This window comes from Symphalangus syndactylus, chromosome 20 (genome assembly GCF_028878055.3).
Source record: "Symphalangus syndactylus isolate Jambi chromosome 20, NHGRI_mSymSyn1-v2.1_pri, whole genome shotgun sequence".
Classification (NCBI taxonomy): Eukaryota; Metazoa; Chordata; class Mammalia; order Primates; family Hylobatidae; genus Symphalangus; species Symphalangus syndactylus.
In genome coordinates, this window is record NC_072442.2 from 38,295,857 (window position 1) to 38,315,996 (window position 20,140).

The following is a 20,140-nucleotide window of genomic DNA, read 5'->3' on the forward strand; positions in this document are numbered from 1 at the left end:
GAAAGGCCAACTTTTGGATGATCCATTAGACACATCATTAGCTTGAGAAATAGGCACAAAACAGAGGACAATCTCTGCTACTGCTTCAAACTCCAAACACGAAACGTCCTCCATGCATACTTTTTCCTTACCTCATTTGTAGGACACTTTCATCTGTATCACATTACACTATGTAGAGTCCATTTCAAGATGTGTGTCCCTCCTTTTCCCCACACACGTACATACACAAACACCTCTCACCACACATTCTGACTTTCAAACCATTTCACCTCCATGGAGGTGACACCATTTGGGACAAAAAAAAAAAAAAGGCAACAAGATGTTGAAAATAAAAATAAAGCGGACTTTATTTAGAAGATAAAGGTGGTGGTTATCGGTTTTGGTTAATCGAATTGGGCTCAAGTGTTTTACAGGTCTTAAATGCCATCAGACTGGCATGCCAAGGGCATTCTGAATGCCAATAACAGATTGAAGTTGTTTCAAAAACCAAGGTGCTATCAAAAGCTGATGGAGTTTGGATTTTTCTTAAAGTCAGACTAACACACTTCTTAAATATTTGTAAGAGTAAATAGATTGCTTGGTTCTGAAAGTTAAAACACTACGCTGAGCAATTCTCCTTCTCCACAAGTCCCTAAGGCAATATTACAGTTGCCTCTGACACAAGAAGTCTAACATTTCAACAGAGCGGGGCTGAGCAGAACCGGGAAAAATGAAAAGCAAAGTTAATAAATGTAAAATTGATATAGGCAGCTGCCACTTGTGGCAAACCAAAGCCTAGTCCGACGCCCATTTTCTTCACATTTGCACTGACATCTTCCCAAGCAGACGGTAATTACATTCTTGAAGGAATGTGCCAAGACTAGGGTGGGGAAGGCCCAGACAGTGAGTGAACAGAATGCATTTTGCATCCAGTTGCCTTAGGTGGTATAAGTGATTTAAGGTCAAATACCCAGACTATGGAAAATCCACTAGCAAAAGCTTAACTAGAAAAGAGGAGGATTAAATGCATAACCAGTGCAGAGTAACTGCAAGGCACCAAGACCACATCCAACCAGCCCATTTTCCTCCTCTCCACCACTGAATGGATCTGGGAGAAAGCATTAGTAACAGCACTCATCAACTGCTTCCCTGGAACAAAACATGACAAAACACACGGAAGGTTTTTTCATTATGGTTCTCGGTGTACTTTATTCTCCTGCTGTCTAGCTAAGCAGCCCACACAGGACAGAAATGGGTAGCACTGAGGAATGATCAGATTTTTTTTCTATCCCCAATATTTCTGCCCCCTCCCTAAGCCCTGACCCAACCCTATCTAATAATCAGGAATGGTTAGTACATCATTCTGTCTCTCAAAGAACAACTGAAATGGAAACAAGGCATTAGAGGATCAGGCCTCTTCTTAATAGGGCTTAGGAGCTGGTATAAGCTCTTTATTCACAATGGAGCGTCTCTCCTTCAAATACCTGGATTTTTTTTTTTTTTTGTACACTGGTTCATAGATCGGCACTTGACTTTGAACCTGGCACCAAAAGGCACAATATCTGATACCCTGTACAAGAGCTATTAGAGATGCTGCCATATGGATGGGCAAAACTGAGCCAATCCCACTTATGAATGGAAGGCTTGGACATGGAAGGGAAGATATAAACAAGGAGTTGGGAGAAAAACACAAGCCCATACTTTTTGCTAGAGTGGAAATGAAAGTGGGAATGAGGGTCTTGTTTTTAGTCCTCTAAGGACCAGGAAGCAATTTTAAAACTTCCTTGGTTTTTCTGAAAGCAGCATATTCAAAATGCCAGCAAAAACTCCTAACAACTGCAAAACCAAAAGAGGATCAAAGCTCACCAACATCCCTTCTTATTGCTGAAAGACTCTAAAATTCAGGATGCCCTGTTCCCTTGTAAAAGGGAAAATAATTAAGTCTGATTTATGGTAATCATACCACATCACACCTCTAAAAAAATATTAAAGTGTGTGACCAGGGGACGTTTGACACCATTTTATTAACCTTCAACTTCAGTGGAAAAATAAAACCTTTTTCAAGTGCCATTTTCATCACAAGAGTTCTAGTTAGTGTGTTTGTGCATTCACACACACACACTTTTTTTTTTGTTTTTGTTTGGTTGGTTGGTTTTGAAGTGCAGCAAGAGACCAATACCGCATTGTAGTCAATCAAATAAAAGAACAGAAGGCCAAGCAGTTTCCAAATGGTTATTTTATCAGATTGTTTGAACATTTAATTTATCCTGTTTGCAATCCAAAATAGTTACCTGAAGTTTGCTGTTTTGTGTGTATGTGTGTGTTTACTTTTACTGTATATTTATTTTTCTAAACTCTTTGGCACAATTTTCTCGGGGCGTTCAGACTGCCACAATACAAGTCAGGAGAGGGCGTTTTCTTTGTGCTGCCAATTCTGATCATTTAAATTTTGGTTTGTTTGGGTTTGTGACTCTTTTGTTTTTGAAGTCTGCGTTATTTGTAACAATTGTACTTATTATTTTTCTATATCCTCTAACGCCAGAGTTTTCTTTTTCTCCCCCCTCCCCCCCACTTCTACATTCACAGTTGAACCATATTATTAGGAAAGGCGCCTTGATGAAAAGATCAGGATAGGAGCTCTGACCATTCGTCAGTGTTTTCCCTAGAGTAAAAAAAAACAAAAAACAAAACCAAAAAAACAAAAAAAAAACAAAACCTAAAGAGCGTCTTTCCTGTGTGTGTGTGTGTTTTTTTTTTTTTTTTTTTTTTTTTTTTTTTTTTACATCTCTTGTGCTGCATCAGTAGACAGAACTTCGGTTAGTTTTATGAAATGCAACATCTAACCCCTTGTTTTCTGGGAAAAAGAAACTGCAATGACTTGAAGTTGAGAATGTGGATACCGCCTCACTCACACACACTCATTCTCAGACTGTAAAAAATCCCTCACCCTCCTTCTAGCCGGCAAGCATACAGTACCATGTGGCAAAGGTACAGCGAAGGTGGGCTTGAGACCCAGGCTCCATCTTTCTCCTCAGTAGCAAAGGCCAGGCTGCCTTTTACAACAAAGCACCACAGCTGAACCCAGTCCCTCCTCCTCACCCAAACCAGGCATTCCACTAGGCACCGGCCAAAAGACAGAAAAGCTACTTCTATCTAGCCTCTCCTGGGAAGAGATAGCTTTCTTTCTTTCTTTTTTTTAAATAAGTAACTCCATTGTTTTTCTCTTTTCCAATATGGCCGATGTTATGGTTTTCTACGAAGTCAGTGCTTACTTAGCTCACTAACAGCGCTGCTGTTGGCGGCTGCGGCTGCTGCTGTGGCAGGATTTTCAATGTGGTGTGTTTTCAAGCCTCACTCACTCATCCTCTCATTCCCAAACATTCAGCATCCGTGCACACTCCTCACTTCCAGGTTTTTCAAAAGATTGGAGATTTCCAGTGGGGGTCCTCAGGTTATCATCCCAATGGTAACAGATCTGAAAACAGATGGAAAAAAAGGTCTATCTTTGAGATCACATATACCCAACAGAGCCAGTAATGCTGACTCCTACAATTACATGCTCCTAGGCCTGAGTGGAATTTGTCAACATTTCAAGGATTGACACTCTCTTCTTGCCCTATGTGCCATTGACCCGCTCTTATTAACACCTACATCAGAGGGTGGGAGGGAAACTCAAAGAGCCGATTTTACTGAGATCTGTGGAGTAAGATAACTAATTAAGAGGGAAAGAAATTAAAACTATATTTCAGTCTGGGTGCAGTGGCTCAAGCCTATAATCTCAGCACTTTGGGAGGCCAAGGAGGGAGAACTCCTTGAGGCCAGGAGTTCAAAACCAGCCTGGGCAACAGGAGACCTTGTCTCTAAAAATAAAAAAAAATTAGCCAGTCATGGAGGTGCTTGCCTGCAGTCCCAACCACCTGGGAGGCTGAGGCAGGAGGACCACTTAAGCCCCCGAGCTGGAGGCTTCTATGAGGTATGATTGTACCACTGCACTCCAGCCTGGGTGACAGAGGAGACTCTGTCTCCAAACAAAATTGCATTTCAAAGTAGAAGCCGAGGCCTGGTGTGGTAGTGCACACCTGGGAGGCCGAGAAAGGTGGACACCTGAGGTCAGGACCAGTCTGGCCAATGTGGTGAAAACCTGCCTCTACTAAAAAAAAAAAAAAAAAAAAAAGCCTATAATTCCAGCAATTTAGGAGGCTGAGGTGGATGGATCATCTAAAGTCAGGAGTTCAAGACCAGCCTGGCCAACATGGTGAAACCCCATCTTTACTAAAAATACCAAAACTGGGCCAGGCATGGTAGTTCACGCCTGTAATCCCAGTACTTTGGGAGGCCGAGGTGGGTGGATCACGAGGTCAGGAGGTCAAGACCAGCCTGGCCAAGATGGTGAAATCCCGTTTCTACTAAAAATACAAAAAAATTAGCCAAGTGTGGTGGTGGTGGGGCACCTGTAATCCCAGCTACTCAGGAGGCTGGCTGAGGCAAAGAGTTGCTTGAACCCGGGAGGCAGAGGTTGCAATACGCTGAGATCACACCACTGCACTCCAGCCTGGGCGACAGAGTGAGACTGTCTCCAAAAAAAAAAAAAAAAAAAAAAAAAAAAAAAGAAAGAAGAAAAGAAAAGAAAAGAAAAAAAAGAAAATTAGTTGGGTGTGGTGGCATGTGACTGTAATCCTAGCTACTCGGAAGGCTGAGACAGGAGAATTGCTCAAACCTAGGAGGCGGCAGTTGCAGTGAACCGAGATTGTGCCATTGCACTCCAGCTAGGGCAACGGTGAGACTGTCTCAAAAAGAAAAAACACACACACACACAAAAACATTTCACTTTGGAAATCTTCTCTAGAGCTAGGCAACGTCTAAAAGCACTGCTGTAAAGAAAGAATAGGGCATGAGGAAAGGAATAGAAAACAGAAGAGAATTAGGGGGAAATGACATTACTGATGATTTTATTAGGACCCAAAATACTCTGGGAATTTCGGTTAATTCCAGTTTTAAAAGTTCTGCTCTCCATCATTATGAGGAGTCAAACATTTGGCTCAAGGAAAAACTGAGGTTGCCTGACTCAGAAGCACCTACGTGGGAAAAAGTACAAACAAAAAAAATGCCAGAAGGCAGTGCTTGCCAGAACGGCCTAAAGAAAACATACCTCCCTCCTCCAGGAAGTAGAAGAAAGAGGACAGTGGAGGCAAGATCTTACCAAGCTTGGTTCTTCAGTTTCCTCAGTTCTTTTGTTGCCCATGTAGCAAGGGTTTTTGCTTTGTTAGTCTTCGATCTCCGCCCTTCAGTTAACAATTCATGGATCATTGGCCTAGCTTCTACTAATTTCAGTACATCCTTCCCAAATGCTGTACATAAGTCCCTGTGCAAAACAAACACAGCTGAGAATGAGCTCCTAGCCCCATACCAGTATCATGTTTTGAGCCCTCCAAACCAGTGCTATGGGTTTCTTAGCAAATTTCAAAGATAAAGAAAACCCTCAGTAGAGGTCACTAGACAGAGGCAATTGTTGACCAACATCAGAGTTTAATGGGGCATAATATAGAGACTTGAGGGTCTGGAATAAACTATCACGTGAACACTAAAAACAGGACATGAAGGGTTCAATAAAGAAATCTCTGTGCCAAAGAAGTGAATTGTTGCCATCCGCGATACTCTCAAAACTCCTTACTCCATGTTTTTTCATTTTCCGTGAGAGGTTCTATTCAGCTCTTAGAGGCAGGGTATAACTTACCCTATTAGTCCAGCAGCACAAGCTACTACTCCATCTGTATGATCCTCATCTCCAGCAATGTGGTCAATGAAAGACAGAATAAATTCTACTCTGGGTTGTACCAGCATCACATCCGCTATAAAAGAGAGAGAAGGTATTGGTCAGGCGTGGTGGCTCACGCCTGTAAACCCAGCACCTTGGGAGGCCGAGGAGGGTGGATCACGAGGTCAGAAGATCGAGACCATCCTGGCTAACACGGTGAAACCCCGTCTCTACTAGAAATACAAAAAAATTAGCCGGGCGTGGTGGCAGGCGCCTGTAGTCCCAGCTACTCAGGAGGCTGAGGCAGGAGAATGGCGTGAACCCAGGAGGCAGAGCTTGCAGTCAGCCGAGATTGCACCACTGCACTCCAGCCTAGGCGACAGAGTGAGACTCCATCTCAAAAAAAAAATAAAAATAAAAATAAAAAAATAAAAAAGAAAAGAAAAAGAGAGAAGGTCCGATGCAGCTGTCCCTCATACGGCAGGACTACATCCTTTTTCAAAATTTCCAACTATTATACCCCTATCATACAAGGTCCAAGCTGGATAACTAGATGCATATAGTTATATCAAATTATTCTTCCTTTGATTAATGTGTCATTCCTCAAGTCGACAGAAGAGACAAATATTCCTCTTCCTATAGGCAAATATATAAGAAACAAATTTAACTTTTTCCTGAGCTAATGATACCAAGGGGGGTGAAGTAAAAAAATTTCCCCAATCAGCAACAAGAACAAGTAATGGGAATTCTGACTCTCCAATCCTCCAATTTAGCTTGTGGGGATGGGAAAGGGGTAGGCGACCTGCCACTCATGGTTGATACAGGAAGCATTTATGTTGGGTTTCTTCCCCCCAGTATTTTTGCTGAATCCCATTCCCTTGCAATACTCAAGAAATATAAGAAAAAGAAGCAGAGGGCTGGGTGCAGTGGCTCACGCCTGAAATCCCATCACTTTGGGAGCCCAAGGTGGGAGACTGCCTGAGCTCAGGAGTTCGAGAGCAGCCTGCAAAACATGGTGAAATCCCATCTCTACTAAAATACAAAAAAAAAAAAAAAAAAAAAAAATTAGCTGGGCATGGTGGTGTGTGCCTGTAGTCCCAGCTACTCAGGAAGCTGAGGCGTAAGAATCACTTGAACCCAGGAGGTGAAGACTGCAGTGAGCCATGATCGCTTCGCTGCACTCCAGCTTGGGTGATAGAGTGAGGCTGTCTCCAAAAAATAAAAATAAAATAAAATAAATAAAAAAGACTGGGCACAGTGGCTCAAGCCTGTAATCCCAGCACTTTGGGAGACCAAGGCGGGCGGATCACTTGAGGTCAGGAGTTCAAGACCAGCCTGACCAACAAGGTGAAAGCCTGCCTCTACTAAAAATGTAAAAATTAGCCAGGCATAGTGGCAGATGCCTATAGTTCCAGCTACTCAGGAGGCTGAGGCAGGAGAACTGCTTGAACTTGAGAGGTGGAGGCTGCAGTGAGCCGAGATTGCACCACTGCACTCCAGGCTGGGCAACAGAGTGAGACTCCATCTCAAAACAAAAAAAAGAAAGAAGCAGAGCAAAAACAATAGTCTACAGTTTTCCCCAAGCCACTCTCTTCATTAGGGCACTGCTCCCCCTTCTCCCAGCCTTTAAGCAACAGGCGCTAGGTTCACAAGCGAGCTACAGAATGACAGACATAGCCCATTTGGCTAAGTGCACATTGGCCAGCAGACGAAGGGAACTGGGATGTATACTCAACGGTGTACGTTCTCCTGATCCCCCTTTAATCCCTGGACGATTCCGGTATAGGCTTCCAAGCAGCTTTCCCTTAGCTCATTCAGATAATCCACCATGTCATAGTCTGACTGTAAGACACAAAGAACAGAACCTACATCATACTGATCACTTTTAGCTGCATGTTTGTCAATAGTCCCTCCAATTAGAGCTAGACTTAAAGAACAGCCAAGATAACTTTAAGCTTACCTTGTCCACCTGGGCTTGGGAGGCCTGCTGAAGAGTATTCAATACAACCTCTAAGTATTTTTTAAACTCTCCACCAATAGCAAGGGCAATATCACCAAACACTGACAGAATCTGCGGCTTCACAGACCTGTGGACATTCTCATTCTGACAAGGAACAAAAGGAAAAGTGAATTAAGTCAAAGCTTGTTTGATCCAAAGATCCACGAAAATTTCATTTCTAACAAGCAACTATTGATTTTAAATATTTGGATGGTCCTTTATAGCTTACAAAACCTTTCCCATTTGCACCTCACATCAACTCTAAGAAGCTAGCCCAGGTATTGGTATTCCCACTTTACACATGAGGAGACTGACTTAAGAATCAAGTGACTTGTCTGAGAACACACATGTATAATAATTAACGATGGCTATCTCTGGAGAGAGGTATAATATACAAATGGTCCCCTGCTCATGATGGTTTGATGATTTTTCCACTTTACAATGTGTTTATTGGGACCTAACTCCATCATAAGTCAAGGAACAACTGTATTTACTTTTCCTTTGCATTTTACTGTTTTGTTTAAAAAATCTCTAATATAGCACACATTCCTTTAACTTTACAATCTTTCTTCAGAATCATCTGTGAAATGAACAACTCCCCTCTTCATAAGCCCAAAGCCAATGTTCTAGAAACTTACAGCTCCCTGTCACTGATTTTTTTTTTTTTGAGACGGAGTTTGGCTCTTCTTGCCCAGGCTGGAGTGCAATGGCGCGACCTTGGCTCACTGCAACCTCCGCCTCCCAGGTACAAGCGATTATCCTGCCTCAGCCTTCCCAGTAGGTGGGATTACAAGCACCTGCCATCACGCCCGGCTAATTTTTTTTGTATTTATAGTACAGACGGGTTTCACCATGTTGTCCAAGTTGGTCTCGAACTCCTGACCTGCCTCGGCCTCCCAGAATACTGGGATTACAGGCCACTGTGCCTGGCCTGTCGATATTTAACTATCTTTCCAACTGTTGATTTCTTCAAAGACTGGTTAATTAGATTGTGTGTAGATACTCACCCCCAAATTTTCCAGAAGCAGCTGCATCACCTCGTCACAGAAAGGTATGATGTTGGATTGCAGGGCACGGCACAAGTCTCCCACTAAGCCCACAGCTGCCAAACAAACCTGCCAAGAATCAAGGAAATAATCTTCTAACAGAAAAAGCTGCCTGCTGGGGCAAGATATTATTTTTAACTAGCTGCTGAGCTTTTATCGCTTGAACCTACTACAGTTAAAGGAGAAAACATCTTCCCTCTGCCGAGATTAATTTTTCAACAACCAACATGGCAGGAAGTGAACAAAGACTATCTGAGAGAGATCACTGATAAAGTTTAAAAAAAAAAAAAAAAAAAAAAAAAAGCCTTGCTCTCCAGGATGCTAATAGCTCAACTTTATAGCTGCTCCTGCATTAGTACTGTCTAGGCAAATAAACAGTCATCTTGTCCACCATTATCTGGTGCATCTAAAATCCTGTTTTTCATGGACTACTTCCAGTTCAAATGTTCAGGTAATGAATAAAGTAGCTTGCCTTTTAGGACAATGTAAGGAAAAACTACTTAAGCTATAAGAACCCGGTTTTGTGTGCACTACAGTGATTGTCAGGTATAAATGGGAACATACTATTTCGAAAAGCATATCCTACCTGATACTCAGCATAATTTTTTAATCCAATGCCCAGGAAGGGTTTAAAGGCCTCCATGTACTTGAGGAATTCACCACCCAACACTGTAATGAAATAAGCTATTAGCCAATGACAGTGCCACGGGTTAACACAGAGGCAGGCAAAAATAACCCATCCTACCTCTCCCGAAATATACTCACTCCATTCAACAGGTTGGGTGAAATGTGCATTAGTTACCGATTCCATCATTAAGACATTAAAGGCTTGCATAAGCCAAATTTATTACTGTTGGAAGGGCCCTAATTCTTACGCCACAGAGACAATGCCCAGTCTCCACAGAATAGGGCTTTACTCTGGCTAATACAACAAAGTGGTATGGCCCTCAAGGAATGTCAAGGTTAATTTTAAATGGGCTGAACCAGCAATACTGACTCTTGTCCACCTCCTCATCTGATAATAGCATGTCCTTTCTGCAGGCCAGCTTCAAAACAGGGTCCTTAGGCAATCCCATCAAGGGCTAAACAAACCACAGCCAGGAAAAGCAGCACTGGGCTTCAGATCCAAATCAGCCACTCCAGGAGCCAAAATTAACTTCTCTGCCCTTTCAGAGGAGTGGTCACATGTTGACAGACCAGTTGGGCATAGGCTGTTTATGCCAAAAATTGGTCTGGTCCTCAGGAGAGTGGTCCTCAGGTAAATGGCCTTAGCAATTTACAGGCCTTACAGGCCACCCCTGAAGAGGCATTCCAGATTCCTAAAGTGCTTTGTAATGCCCCTTCAAAGAGTCTTAAGTCAGATATGGCTTCCCCAAACCAATTTTGCAGTCAGACATGTAAAAATCAGAAAATCAATTCCTGGAACTCGCTCAATGTTTCATTTCATCCCATACCAGGCACCATGATGTGTCAATCTTAGTCCAAAGCATTACAAACCAAACCAGGTGATGGCAAGTACCAGGAAAGAAAATAGAAACTTTTAGCAGGGCACAGTGGCTCACGCCTATAATCCCAGCTACTCAGAAGGCTGAGGCAGGAGAATTGCTTGAACCTGGGAGGTGGAGGCTGTGGTGAGCCAAGACTGTGCCACTGCACTCCATCCTGGGCAATAGAGCAAGTCTCAAAAAAACAAAACAAAACAAAAAAAAAACCAAAAAACACCTCTGCCAATCTCAGTTGCAAACTGGCTCCCCATTTAAATGGACTGACAAGGCAGTTATACAAATTTAAGTGGTGTGCACTTAAGTTCAATCTAACTTTGAAGTGACTCATGCCCCAGTAAAAGGACTATGCTTTCTGTAGTCAAAAATTCTTTTAATGCCCTGACAAGGAGGATTGCCTGGGCCCAGGAGTTTGAGACCAGCCTGAGCAATATAGTGAGACCCTATCTTCACAGACAAACAAAATTAAGCTGCGCCGAGTGGCTCACATCTATAATCCTAGCACTTTGGGAGGCTGAGGCAGGAGGATCACTTGACTCAGGAGTTCGAGACCAGTCTGGGCAACATGGCGAAACCCCGTCTCTACCAAAAATATAAAAATTAGTCGGGCACGGTGGTGTGCACCTGTTAGTCCCGGCTACTTGGGGCACTGAAGTGGAAGGATCATGTGAGCCCCGGATTTCGAGGCTGCAGTGTGCCAAGATCGTGCCACTGCACTCCAGCCTGGGTGACAATTATTTAAGGCCACTGAAATGCCTATATTCCAAAGACATTCCCTGACCAGACAGTTTTTTTTTCACCGACCTTCCACCAGTGTGCTAACTGCCATCAGGGCATCCTCTTGTACTCCCCCAGACCCAGCTGTGCTTTGGAACATCCTTAACAAGGAGGCCATAACCACATCAGAGATCTGCAAAGCATCTTGATGTTGCACTTTCCGAAGAACATTCTGTGAAATGAGTAAGAGTTCAAGATCAGTTGATTCCAAATCTCCCAATCAGAACACTATACTTTTTCTTTTTAAAATCAATTAAGTCCCTTGATATTTTTTAATTTTGGGAATGCCAAATGTACTTTTTACACAAAAACATTGACAGTACCAATCACCAGCAATACATTTTAACATTTCTCCTGTTTCTCAATTCAGAACAAACGTGAGCTGATCCTCCATTGTGCAGAAGGTCATGTCCTCTCCATTTCATTTGTCTTACTGTCTGACAAATCCCTGCTGGTAGCCTCCATAGTCCAGTCTTACTAGAACCATAGTTAAATTACTTCAGCTTTAGAGAAGGCCCTATCACCTTAGAGCTCTTATTCATAAAACAAAAACCAACCCTTCCTATATCCTACCTATTTACAGATGACCTAGAAATAATCTTGATAAAATCAAACCAACCTGACTTCTCCCATCAAACATTCCTTCCTCACTTTTGTTTGTTTCAACTAATGTCACTGACACTAGGTCAAACAGCAAATGTTTCAAAAGATGACGGTACAAATTCAAGGCTTTTTAGCCAAGTGACACCACTTTTTAGCCAAGTGAACTACAGCTGGGAACCAAATCTGACTGAGCTAGGCTTGAATAACCTAATGAAAAACCAAGAGTTTTTTGGTTTTCAAAATCAAAAAACCAAAACCATTCAAGCTGCCAACACAAATGAGCTATATATCTGGAGGGAGCCATCACATATTAAGTAGTTTCCTTCTCTACACAGTGACGTTAGTTGAAACAAACAAGAGTGAGGAAGAGAGGTCTGATGAGTGTATGTTGAATTAGGACAAGTCAAGTTGGTTTAATTTTATCAGGATTACATCTAGACCATCTGTAAATAAGTAGGATTTGAATCTTTCTAGACAGACAGGAAAGGCGGCAGGTGGGAAACTCCTCTCCCAATCGATCAATCACAGACCAAAGCCTTCTGAGAACAGCTTCTGATCCGCATCATCTATACCATTTTCGAGTTCTGTGTGTACACGAACTTGTCATACTGAGATACTAATAATTCTCTAACCTGGAGTTATTAAGAAGTCATAAGGCACCACCATACCTGGAGAGTTGCGCAGAGTAAAGACTGAAGGTCATTGAACTGGATTCTATCGGATGTGCTCTGGATATGTGACTACAAAGAAAATAAGAAAACATAGTCTACATGAAAACCTTCCACTTTTGCTGGGACCATTTAATAATCTTCCCTAATACTAACATAGGAAAGTAAACAACAACAAAAAACCCATAACAAACACTAAAAAGACAGAATAGTCTGGAAAATAGACCTAGGTGTCAAAAGTACTGCCCCATTCCCACCCATAGTCAGGGGCACTCTTAGGTCTCACCTCCATCTGAAGAACCTGTTGCAGTCGTTCCATGATGACCAAAGTCGTTTTCTGGACAGCAGGATAACAATCCTTGGCACTGTTTTTCACAATTTCCATCAGAGATTCATATGCAGAACTCCTCAGGTTGTTCTGGTGTCCATCAGGTCTGTAAAGAACACAACGAAAATCTTAAAGTCTCAACTGAAAAGGACAGGAAGAACATAGACAATGTCTTGCCAAAAATAAGAACTCAGGAACCGGTATGACTGCAGACCTGGTTTGAGTTTGGAAACACGATATCCAAGAACCAAATCTTCAAGTCCTTTGAGCCAATGGCTATGCTCATTATGGTCTCCAGACAGTTAAAATTTAGAATGGCCCTTTTTGACGAGTTAATGGGTGCAGCAAACCAACATGGCACATGGATACATATGTAACAAACCTGCACATTGTGCACATGTACCCTAAAACCTAAAGCATAATAATAATAATAATAAAAATAGAATGGCCCTTTTGGAAATGGGCTAAAATTATAGAGGAAAAAATGGTTTGAAATGGTAAAAAATCATGTGAACAATTTAACAAGTTGTCTGAAGTGCTATGAAGAAAATACTCCAATTTTCTTGGCTAGATGTGATGGCTCATGCCTATAATCCCAGCAATTTAGGAGGCTGAGGTGGGCGGATCACTTGAGGTCAGTTCGAAACCAGCCTGGTCAACATGGTGAAACCCAAACTCTATTAAAAACATAAAAATTAGCCAGGCGTGGTGGCGTGTGCTTGTAATCCCAGCTACTCAGGAGGCTGAGGCACGAGAATTCCTTGAACCTGGGAGGTGGAGGTTGCAGTGAGCCAAGACTGCACTCTAGCCTGGGCAACAAGAGCAAAACTCCGTCTCAAAAAACAAACAAACAAAAAAACCCCCAATTTTCTTCATTCATTTAAAAAAGATGTCCTCATATACAATCTCAAAGAGGCATGGAGATGAACTAGTTAAATGGAAGATTTCTGATGAGCACAGTGGCTCAGGCCTGTAATTCCAGCACTTTGGGAGGCCAAGGCGGGCAGATCACCTGAGGTGTCAGGAGTTTGTGACCCACCTGGCCAACATGGCGAAACCCCATCTCTACTAAAAATATAAAAATTAGCCAGGCATGTTGGTGCGCACTTTTAGTACCAGCTACTCGGGAGGCTGAAGTACGAGAATCACTTGAGCCCGGGATGTTGCAGTGAGCCAAGATTGCACAATTGCACTCTAGCCTGGGTGTCAAGAGAAGACTGTCTCCAAAAAAAAAAACGAAGATTTTGTGCTCAGCTCTCTTCCTGAAGGTTTACTTTGCTCATGACTTTAGGTATAGCTCATACAAAACATAAATCGTTAAAGGTTGTCTCCAACTTATAATCTCTTTAAACAACATTTCAAAAGCTTGTTTCTAAGTCAACTGTATTTACCCCAAGTTCTTCAACCTATATAAAAATATGGTAGTTGGCCGGGCATGGTGGCTCATGCCTATAATCCCGGCACTTTGCGGGGCCAAGGCAGGTGGATCACGAGGGTCAGGAGATCGAGGCCATCCTGCCCAACATGGTGAAACTCCGTCTCTACTAAAAATACAAAAATTAGCCAGGCATGGGGGCATGCGCCTGTAGTCCCAGCTACTCAGGAGGCTGAGGCAGGAGAATCGCTTGAGGAGGCTGCAATGAGCCAAGATTGTGCCACTGCACTCCAGCCTGGGTGACAGAGCAACACTCCGTCTCAAAAAAAATAATAATAAATAAATAAATAAATAAAATAAAAATGGTAGTTACTGATTTGGTGTGGCAATCAAATTCATAATGAGTACTATCATTTCTCTTGTAACCAAATACTCCTGTTAACTGTCAATGCTGCAAAATGAAGGAACCTCTCTAGATCAATTACTCTCTACAAAGAAAGTAAAGAAATTACACAATATTCAGATTTCAGCTGTAAACTGAACAATTCTAAGGTAGGTGGAATCTGCATTTCTTCCTCCATGTTTAAACAAACCAATCAATCAATCATGGGTTTTTTTTTTTTTTTTTTTTTGAGACGAGTTTCACTCTTGTTGTCCAGGCTGGAGTGCAATGGCACAGTCTCAGCTCACTGCAACCTCTGTCTCCCAGGTTGAAGCAATTCCCCTGACTCAGCCTCCCGAGTAGCTAGGACTACAGGCATGTGCCAGCACAGCCAGCTAATTTTTTGTATTTTTAGTAGAGACGGGGTTTCACCATGTTGGCCAGACTGCTTTCGAACTCCTGACCTCAGGTGATCCAGCCGCCTTGGCCTCCCAAAGTGCTGGGAATATAGGCGTGAGCCACCATGCCCAGCGGGTTTCTTTTAATTCCTCTAGAGAAGGTAGAGTCTTGTCCTGTCTCACTATGCTTCTATGATTAAGCTAGATATCCTCCACACAGAAGGCAACAGAACTTGGATGCAAAGACGTCACTCATTTCTGTAAAATATCAGTTACCTGTCTGTAGTCTCTAGGAGCTTCTGAACTATGAGTTCAAATGAAGAAGATAAGCAGTAAGTAGCTGGTTCTTCCTGATCATCAGCAACGTCTGCAGCTTCATAAGCAGCTTCAGCCAGACTAGAGAAAGCCTGAAATGCAGATAGGTTCAATGTTACTCCTGAAAGAACCCCACACCTTAGGATTATCTCATTTTTCATTAAGATACTTTGGGCTGTGTCAGTGAACTCCCAACTTTTTCTGCCAAGGTCATCTCAAGACAGCATTTTACAGTCCCAAACTATTTATTTATTTTATTTGTACTTTCTGTTCACCCTGTCTGATAATCTGACAACTCTCTAAGCAGCAGAGTACTTTCAACAATACCTGCCATTTCATTTGTTTCCTTTCACAGACTTTTAGCCCCATTCCTTCCTTATTTGAACTTCCTCCCCTTAACCAATTACATTAGCCTATACTGACTCAGCATGTAGGCCGCCTACCTTCCTTCCCTCTTGCTCTCTTCTCAGCAATGATACTTCTTGTAGCCGAAAACTCTCTACCTTAATCAAAACTTCTTGTCCCCAAGCAATTCAAGAAAGCAACCCAAGTCCAGATAGTTTCCCCACTGGGTTACCATGACTGTTCTAAGTGGTTCAGGAATCAGTAACCATAAGTCAACTGTTCCCACTGGCTCTTGCAGTTGGAATCTCCCCCACATTTTAACTGAATAAATTAGAAAGAAAATGCTACTCAGAAAAAGCTTTCCAGTGAGGCAGATTGATTTCTCTCCCACACCTTCTACTTTCTTGCCAGTGGCGCAGGCAAGCTCTTTTTCTCACCAGGAAGAAAATCCCTTACCCAGCACACATTTGAAGCCACTCTGGGTTCAGCACTGAGACCCTCAATCAGACACTGTAGCAGGGGAGCCAAGTAGACATCATTGATGGCAGCTTCAGGAAGCAGCTCACAAATTCTGCCTACAGTCCATGCAGCTGTATCTCGAACAACTACACTGGGGTCTTTCATTAATTCTATTAGGGTGGGCATTGCCTGAAAATATAACAGTTATTAGTAAAGCAAAACAAAGATTAAAATTCATGTTAACTACTACCCCAGAAAAAGAAATACTGATGGATGGCTTAACTCAAAAAAGTCACCAAGATACTTCTGTAATTTTACAGGACATGGTGTGAAACATCTTTCAAAATATTTGAAAATATCTTTCAAAACTCCAGTTTAGAGTTTTATATTAAGAATTTGGTGTAAATGCTTTTAGTAGTCTGCAATAAATTACTCAGAGGCCAGGCATGATGATGGCTCATGCCTGTAATCCCAGCACTCTGAGAGGCTGAGACAGACAGAACACTTGAGGACAGGAGTTCAAGACCAGCCGGGCCAACATGATGAAACCCGGTCTCTCTACTAAGAACATGAAAAGTAGCTCGGCATGGTGGCACATAGTCCCAACTACTCAGGGGGCTGAGGCACAAGAATTGCTTGAGCTGGGGAGCTGGAGGTTGCAGTGAGCCTAGATTGCACCACTGCACTTCAGCACTCCAGCATGGGTGACAGAGTAAGACTCCATCCCCCCGCCTCCCCACCTCAAAAAAAAGAATTACTCAGATACTCAGAATTCTCAGGATGCAGCTATGATGGCATCTGGCCATATACAGGAGACTGAAAGACTGAATTCTTTCAGCACTAAACTCAACTGTAACCTTTTTTTTTTTTTTTTTTGAGATAAGAGTTTCGCTCTTGTTGCCCAGGCTGGAGTGCGATGGCACGACTTATAATAGCAAAACAAGCACAACATTTCCGTAAGAACATTTTCATTACATAAAGGACATTTTGTCCAAAGAATAGAATAATAATGCCATTATTAAAAATTATGGGGAATCGCCAGGCGCAGTGGCTCACGCCTGTAATCCCAGCACTTTGGGAGGCCGAGGCGGGCGGATAACGAGGTCAGGAGATCGAGACCATCCTGGCTAACATGGTGAAACCCCGTCTCTACTAAAAATACAAAAAAATTAGCCGGGTGTGGTGGCGGGCACCTGTAGTCCCAGCTACTCGGGAAGCTGAGGCAGGAGAATGGCGTGAACCCGAGGGGCAGAGCTTGCAGTGAGCCGAGATGGCGCCACTGCACTCCAGCCTGGGCGACAGCAAGACTCCGTCTCAAAAAAAAAAAAAAAAAAATTATGGGGAATCAGTGCTAGGTGCAAAAAAAAAATTATCGGGAAATGTTTACAACATAGTATTAAATGAAGAAACAAGTTATAAAACAATCTGCACAGGAAGAGCCTGTTGCACAGACATGCACACAGGAAAAAGGTTCAAGAATAAATACAGAGTTAAGAGTGGTATTTCTGGGCAATGAAATTAAAGGTGACTTTTCTCTTTTGGCTTTTTTCAAACGTCTCTGGATCATGCTGACTTATGTAATTAAAAACCTAAGGAATGTGTTTTACCCTCATTAAAAGTAAACAAGTATCTAGAAATAATCTTTGTAGATGACAATTTACAGTTTTGTTTTGAAAAATAAAGATATGCTTTAAGTTTAAACAATAAATATCCTACTTTCTACTCCAAAAATCCCTCAGCTTCACCTGTATAACTAGTGGTTTGAGCTGACTGGGCTCTGGTCCTTCCAAGATACAACCAAAAGCCATCACTGCTGCATCCCGGTACCGCCAATCTGGGTTCTTGATGTGTTCTTTAATGAAGGGGAGGACATGTGGGACAATGTCATCTTCACAGCAGGTGGCCAGAAGCATGAGGCACACCCCTGCTGCTTTGCAGGGGTTCCAGTCATCGTCATCATCATTTTCGTCCTGGTGAAAGAATATGGCACTAGTTAAGATTTTGTCCAAAGAATCATTTTAACTCTAAAGGTCCTCTGACTACTCTTGAATGTCTTTAGAACTTAAACTCCAGGGAAATAAAATATAAGACCTCTGTATTTTGTCTCTTCCACAAACATTCATCACAGCATAGCCTTTGTTAAACGAGATTCAGATGGAAGAAGATTCCCTTCAGTACTACATGACAAGAATGAAAAAATTTCAACTACATCCAAAAAGAATGAATTCCAAACATTTAGAACAAAATACAGAACTAGAGTGTATGCTGTATGATTCCAGTTATGTAAAGTCCAAATCGGCCAGGCGCGGTGGCTCATGCCTGTAATCCCAGCACTTTGGGAGGCTAAGGTGGGTGGATCACCTGAGGTCAGGAGTTTGAGACCAGCCTGGCCAACATGGTGAAACCCCATCTCTACCAAAAATACAAAAATTAGCTGGGTGTGGTGGCACGTGCCTGTAGTCCCAGTTACTCAGGAGGCCAAGGCAGGAGAATTGCTTGAACCTGGAAGGCGGAGGTTGCAGTGAGCCGAGATTGTGCCACTGTGCTCCAGCCTGTGTAACAGAGTGAGACTGTCTCAGAAAAAAACAAAAGACATAGTATTAAAAAAAATAATAAATAAAGTCCAAAATCAACAAAAATTAACCTATGGAATAAAAGACCAGGAAAGTGAGGGAGTTTCATGACTGGGAGGAAGACATGATTCAATCAAAAGTTCAAAAAAGAGGCGAGGTGCAGTGGCTCATGCCTGTAATCCCAGCACTTTAGGAGTCCAAGGCAGGCAGATCACTTGAGGTCAGGACTTCGAGACCAGCCTGGTAAACATGGTGAAACCTCGTTTCTACTAAAAATACAAAGACTAGCTGGGTATAGTGGCACACGCCTGTTAATCCCAGCTATTCGGGAGGCTGAGGCAAGAGAATCACATGAACCTGGGAGATGAAGGTTGTAGTGAGTCAAGACAGCCCCACTGCACTCCAGCCTGCGTGATAGAGCAAGACTCTGTATCCCCCAACCCTCAACAAAAAACCAAAAACCAAAAACACAAAAGTTCAAAGAAGAAAAGATTCCACTAATATCTCCTCTTAAGTTAGAATCCAAGGTATAGCTTCCTAATTGTGGCCATTCACACCAGAGTAAACTTAAGGCACGTTGCCTATGCAGTTTCAGAAAATCACACAAAGAATAATTTGTTCTCAAATAGGAAAAGCACAATAAAAATATAAGAAAGTAGGCCGCGTGCAGTGGCTCACGCCTGTAATCCCAGCACTTTGGGAGGCTGAGGCAGGCGGATCACTTGAAGTCAGGAGTTCGAGACCAGCCTGGCTAACATGGCAAAACCCCGTTTCTACTGAAAATACAAAAATTAGCTGGGCGTGGTGGTGCACGCCTGTATTTCCAGCTACTGGGGAGGCTGGAGTGGGACATTGCTTCAACCCAGGAGGCAGAGGGTACACTGAGCCAAGATCATGCCATTACACTCCAGCCTGGGAGACAGAGTATGACTCCGTCTCAAAACAAAAGAAAAAACAAAAACAAAAAAACCTTGAAAGGAGAGATGAAAATTTAAGGGAACACCCAGTTCATTTTAATCCAAATACATCACTACTTAGCTTTTGAAACTGCTATATTGAGAATCATACACATCCCTAAAAACAATTACATTCCTGTATACAAAGAAATGACGCAGTGCTCAGTTACCAGCATTGTTTCCTCAGAGTACTAGCAGCTCTTTGGTAATACTTCACATGCACCAGAAGAACCTTCCCAAACACCGTATCAAGAAACACTGTGTTGCATAAAGTCAGGAGAACAAAAGCAACCAGGACACGGTCCTCATAAAAGAACTTCCATATTTACTCATTAGACCCCAATCTTTATGAAGTCTTGTCACTTTACTTTCATCCTGAATCTTAATAATTGAAGTTAATTATCTTAAAGGATCAGTAGAAGGGTTTCTTTCTTGGGTTGGGGTCCTTCATTAGGATCTGAATAACTCATATCCAACTTCCTTAGCATTTTAAAAACATACACCCTGTGAAATCACGAAAGTATCCTAGATATTAGAACACATACACAAGTGGCCTAAAACCAGCACATCTTTGCTCCCAACCTTGCTTCACTGAAGCTTTGATAGAGCACCTCTCTTTTATGAGTTTGGACAATGGAGCACTCAGGAAATCAGAGCAGCATGTGGCTCATTCCTGAGCA

At 42.5% G+C, this 20,140-nt stretch overlaps 1 protein-coding gene across 4 annotated transcripts in view; it reads right to left on the minus strand.

Moving 5' to 3' along the window:
* Positions 1-322: 322 nt before the first annotated feature.
* Positions 323-20,140, minus strand: part of KPNB1 (karyopherin subunit beta 1) — a 35,295-nt gene continuing 15,477 nt past the window's right edge. For 2 of the 4 annotated variants that reach the window (XM_055257302.2, XM_063628916.1), the window contains 13 exons: positions 17,677-17,901; positions 15,929-16,120; positions 15,089-15,219; positions 12,616-12,763; positions 12,330-12,401; positions 11,086-11,230; positions 9,366-9,448; positions 8,741-8,848; positions 7,695-7,838; positions 7,471-7,576; positions 5,714-5,828; positions 5,180-5,341; positions 323-3,454 (listed from right to left, as the gene is read on the minus strand). In XM_055257302.2, coding sequence (XP_055113277.1) covers position 3,454; positions 5,180-5,341; positions 5,714-5,828; positions 7,471-7,576; positions 7,695-7,838; positions 8,741-8,848; positions 9,366-9,448; positions 11,086-11,230; positions 12,330-12,401; positions 12,616-12,763; positions 15,089-15,219; positions 15,929-16,120; positions 17,677-17,901 — 1,632 coding nt within the window. In that variant the 3' untranslated portion in view covers positions 323-3,453. Of the gene's footprint in view, positions 3,455-4,900; positions 5,342-5,713; positions 5,829-7,470; positions 7,577-7,694; positions 7,839-8,740; positions 8,849-9,365; positions 9,449-11,085; positions 11,231-12,329; positions 12,402-12,615; positions 12,764-15,088; positions 15,220-15,928; positions 16,121-17,676; positions 17,902-20,140 lie in introns of those variants that run through there. The other 2 variants (XM_063628915.1, XM_063628914.1) reach the window with 1 other exon arrangement.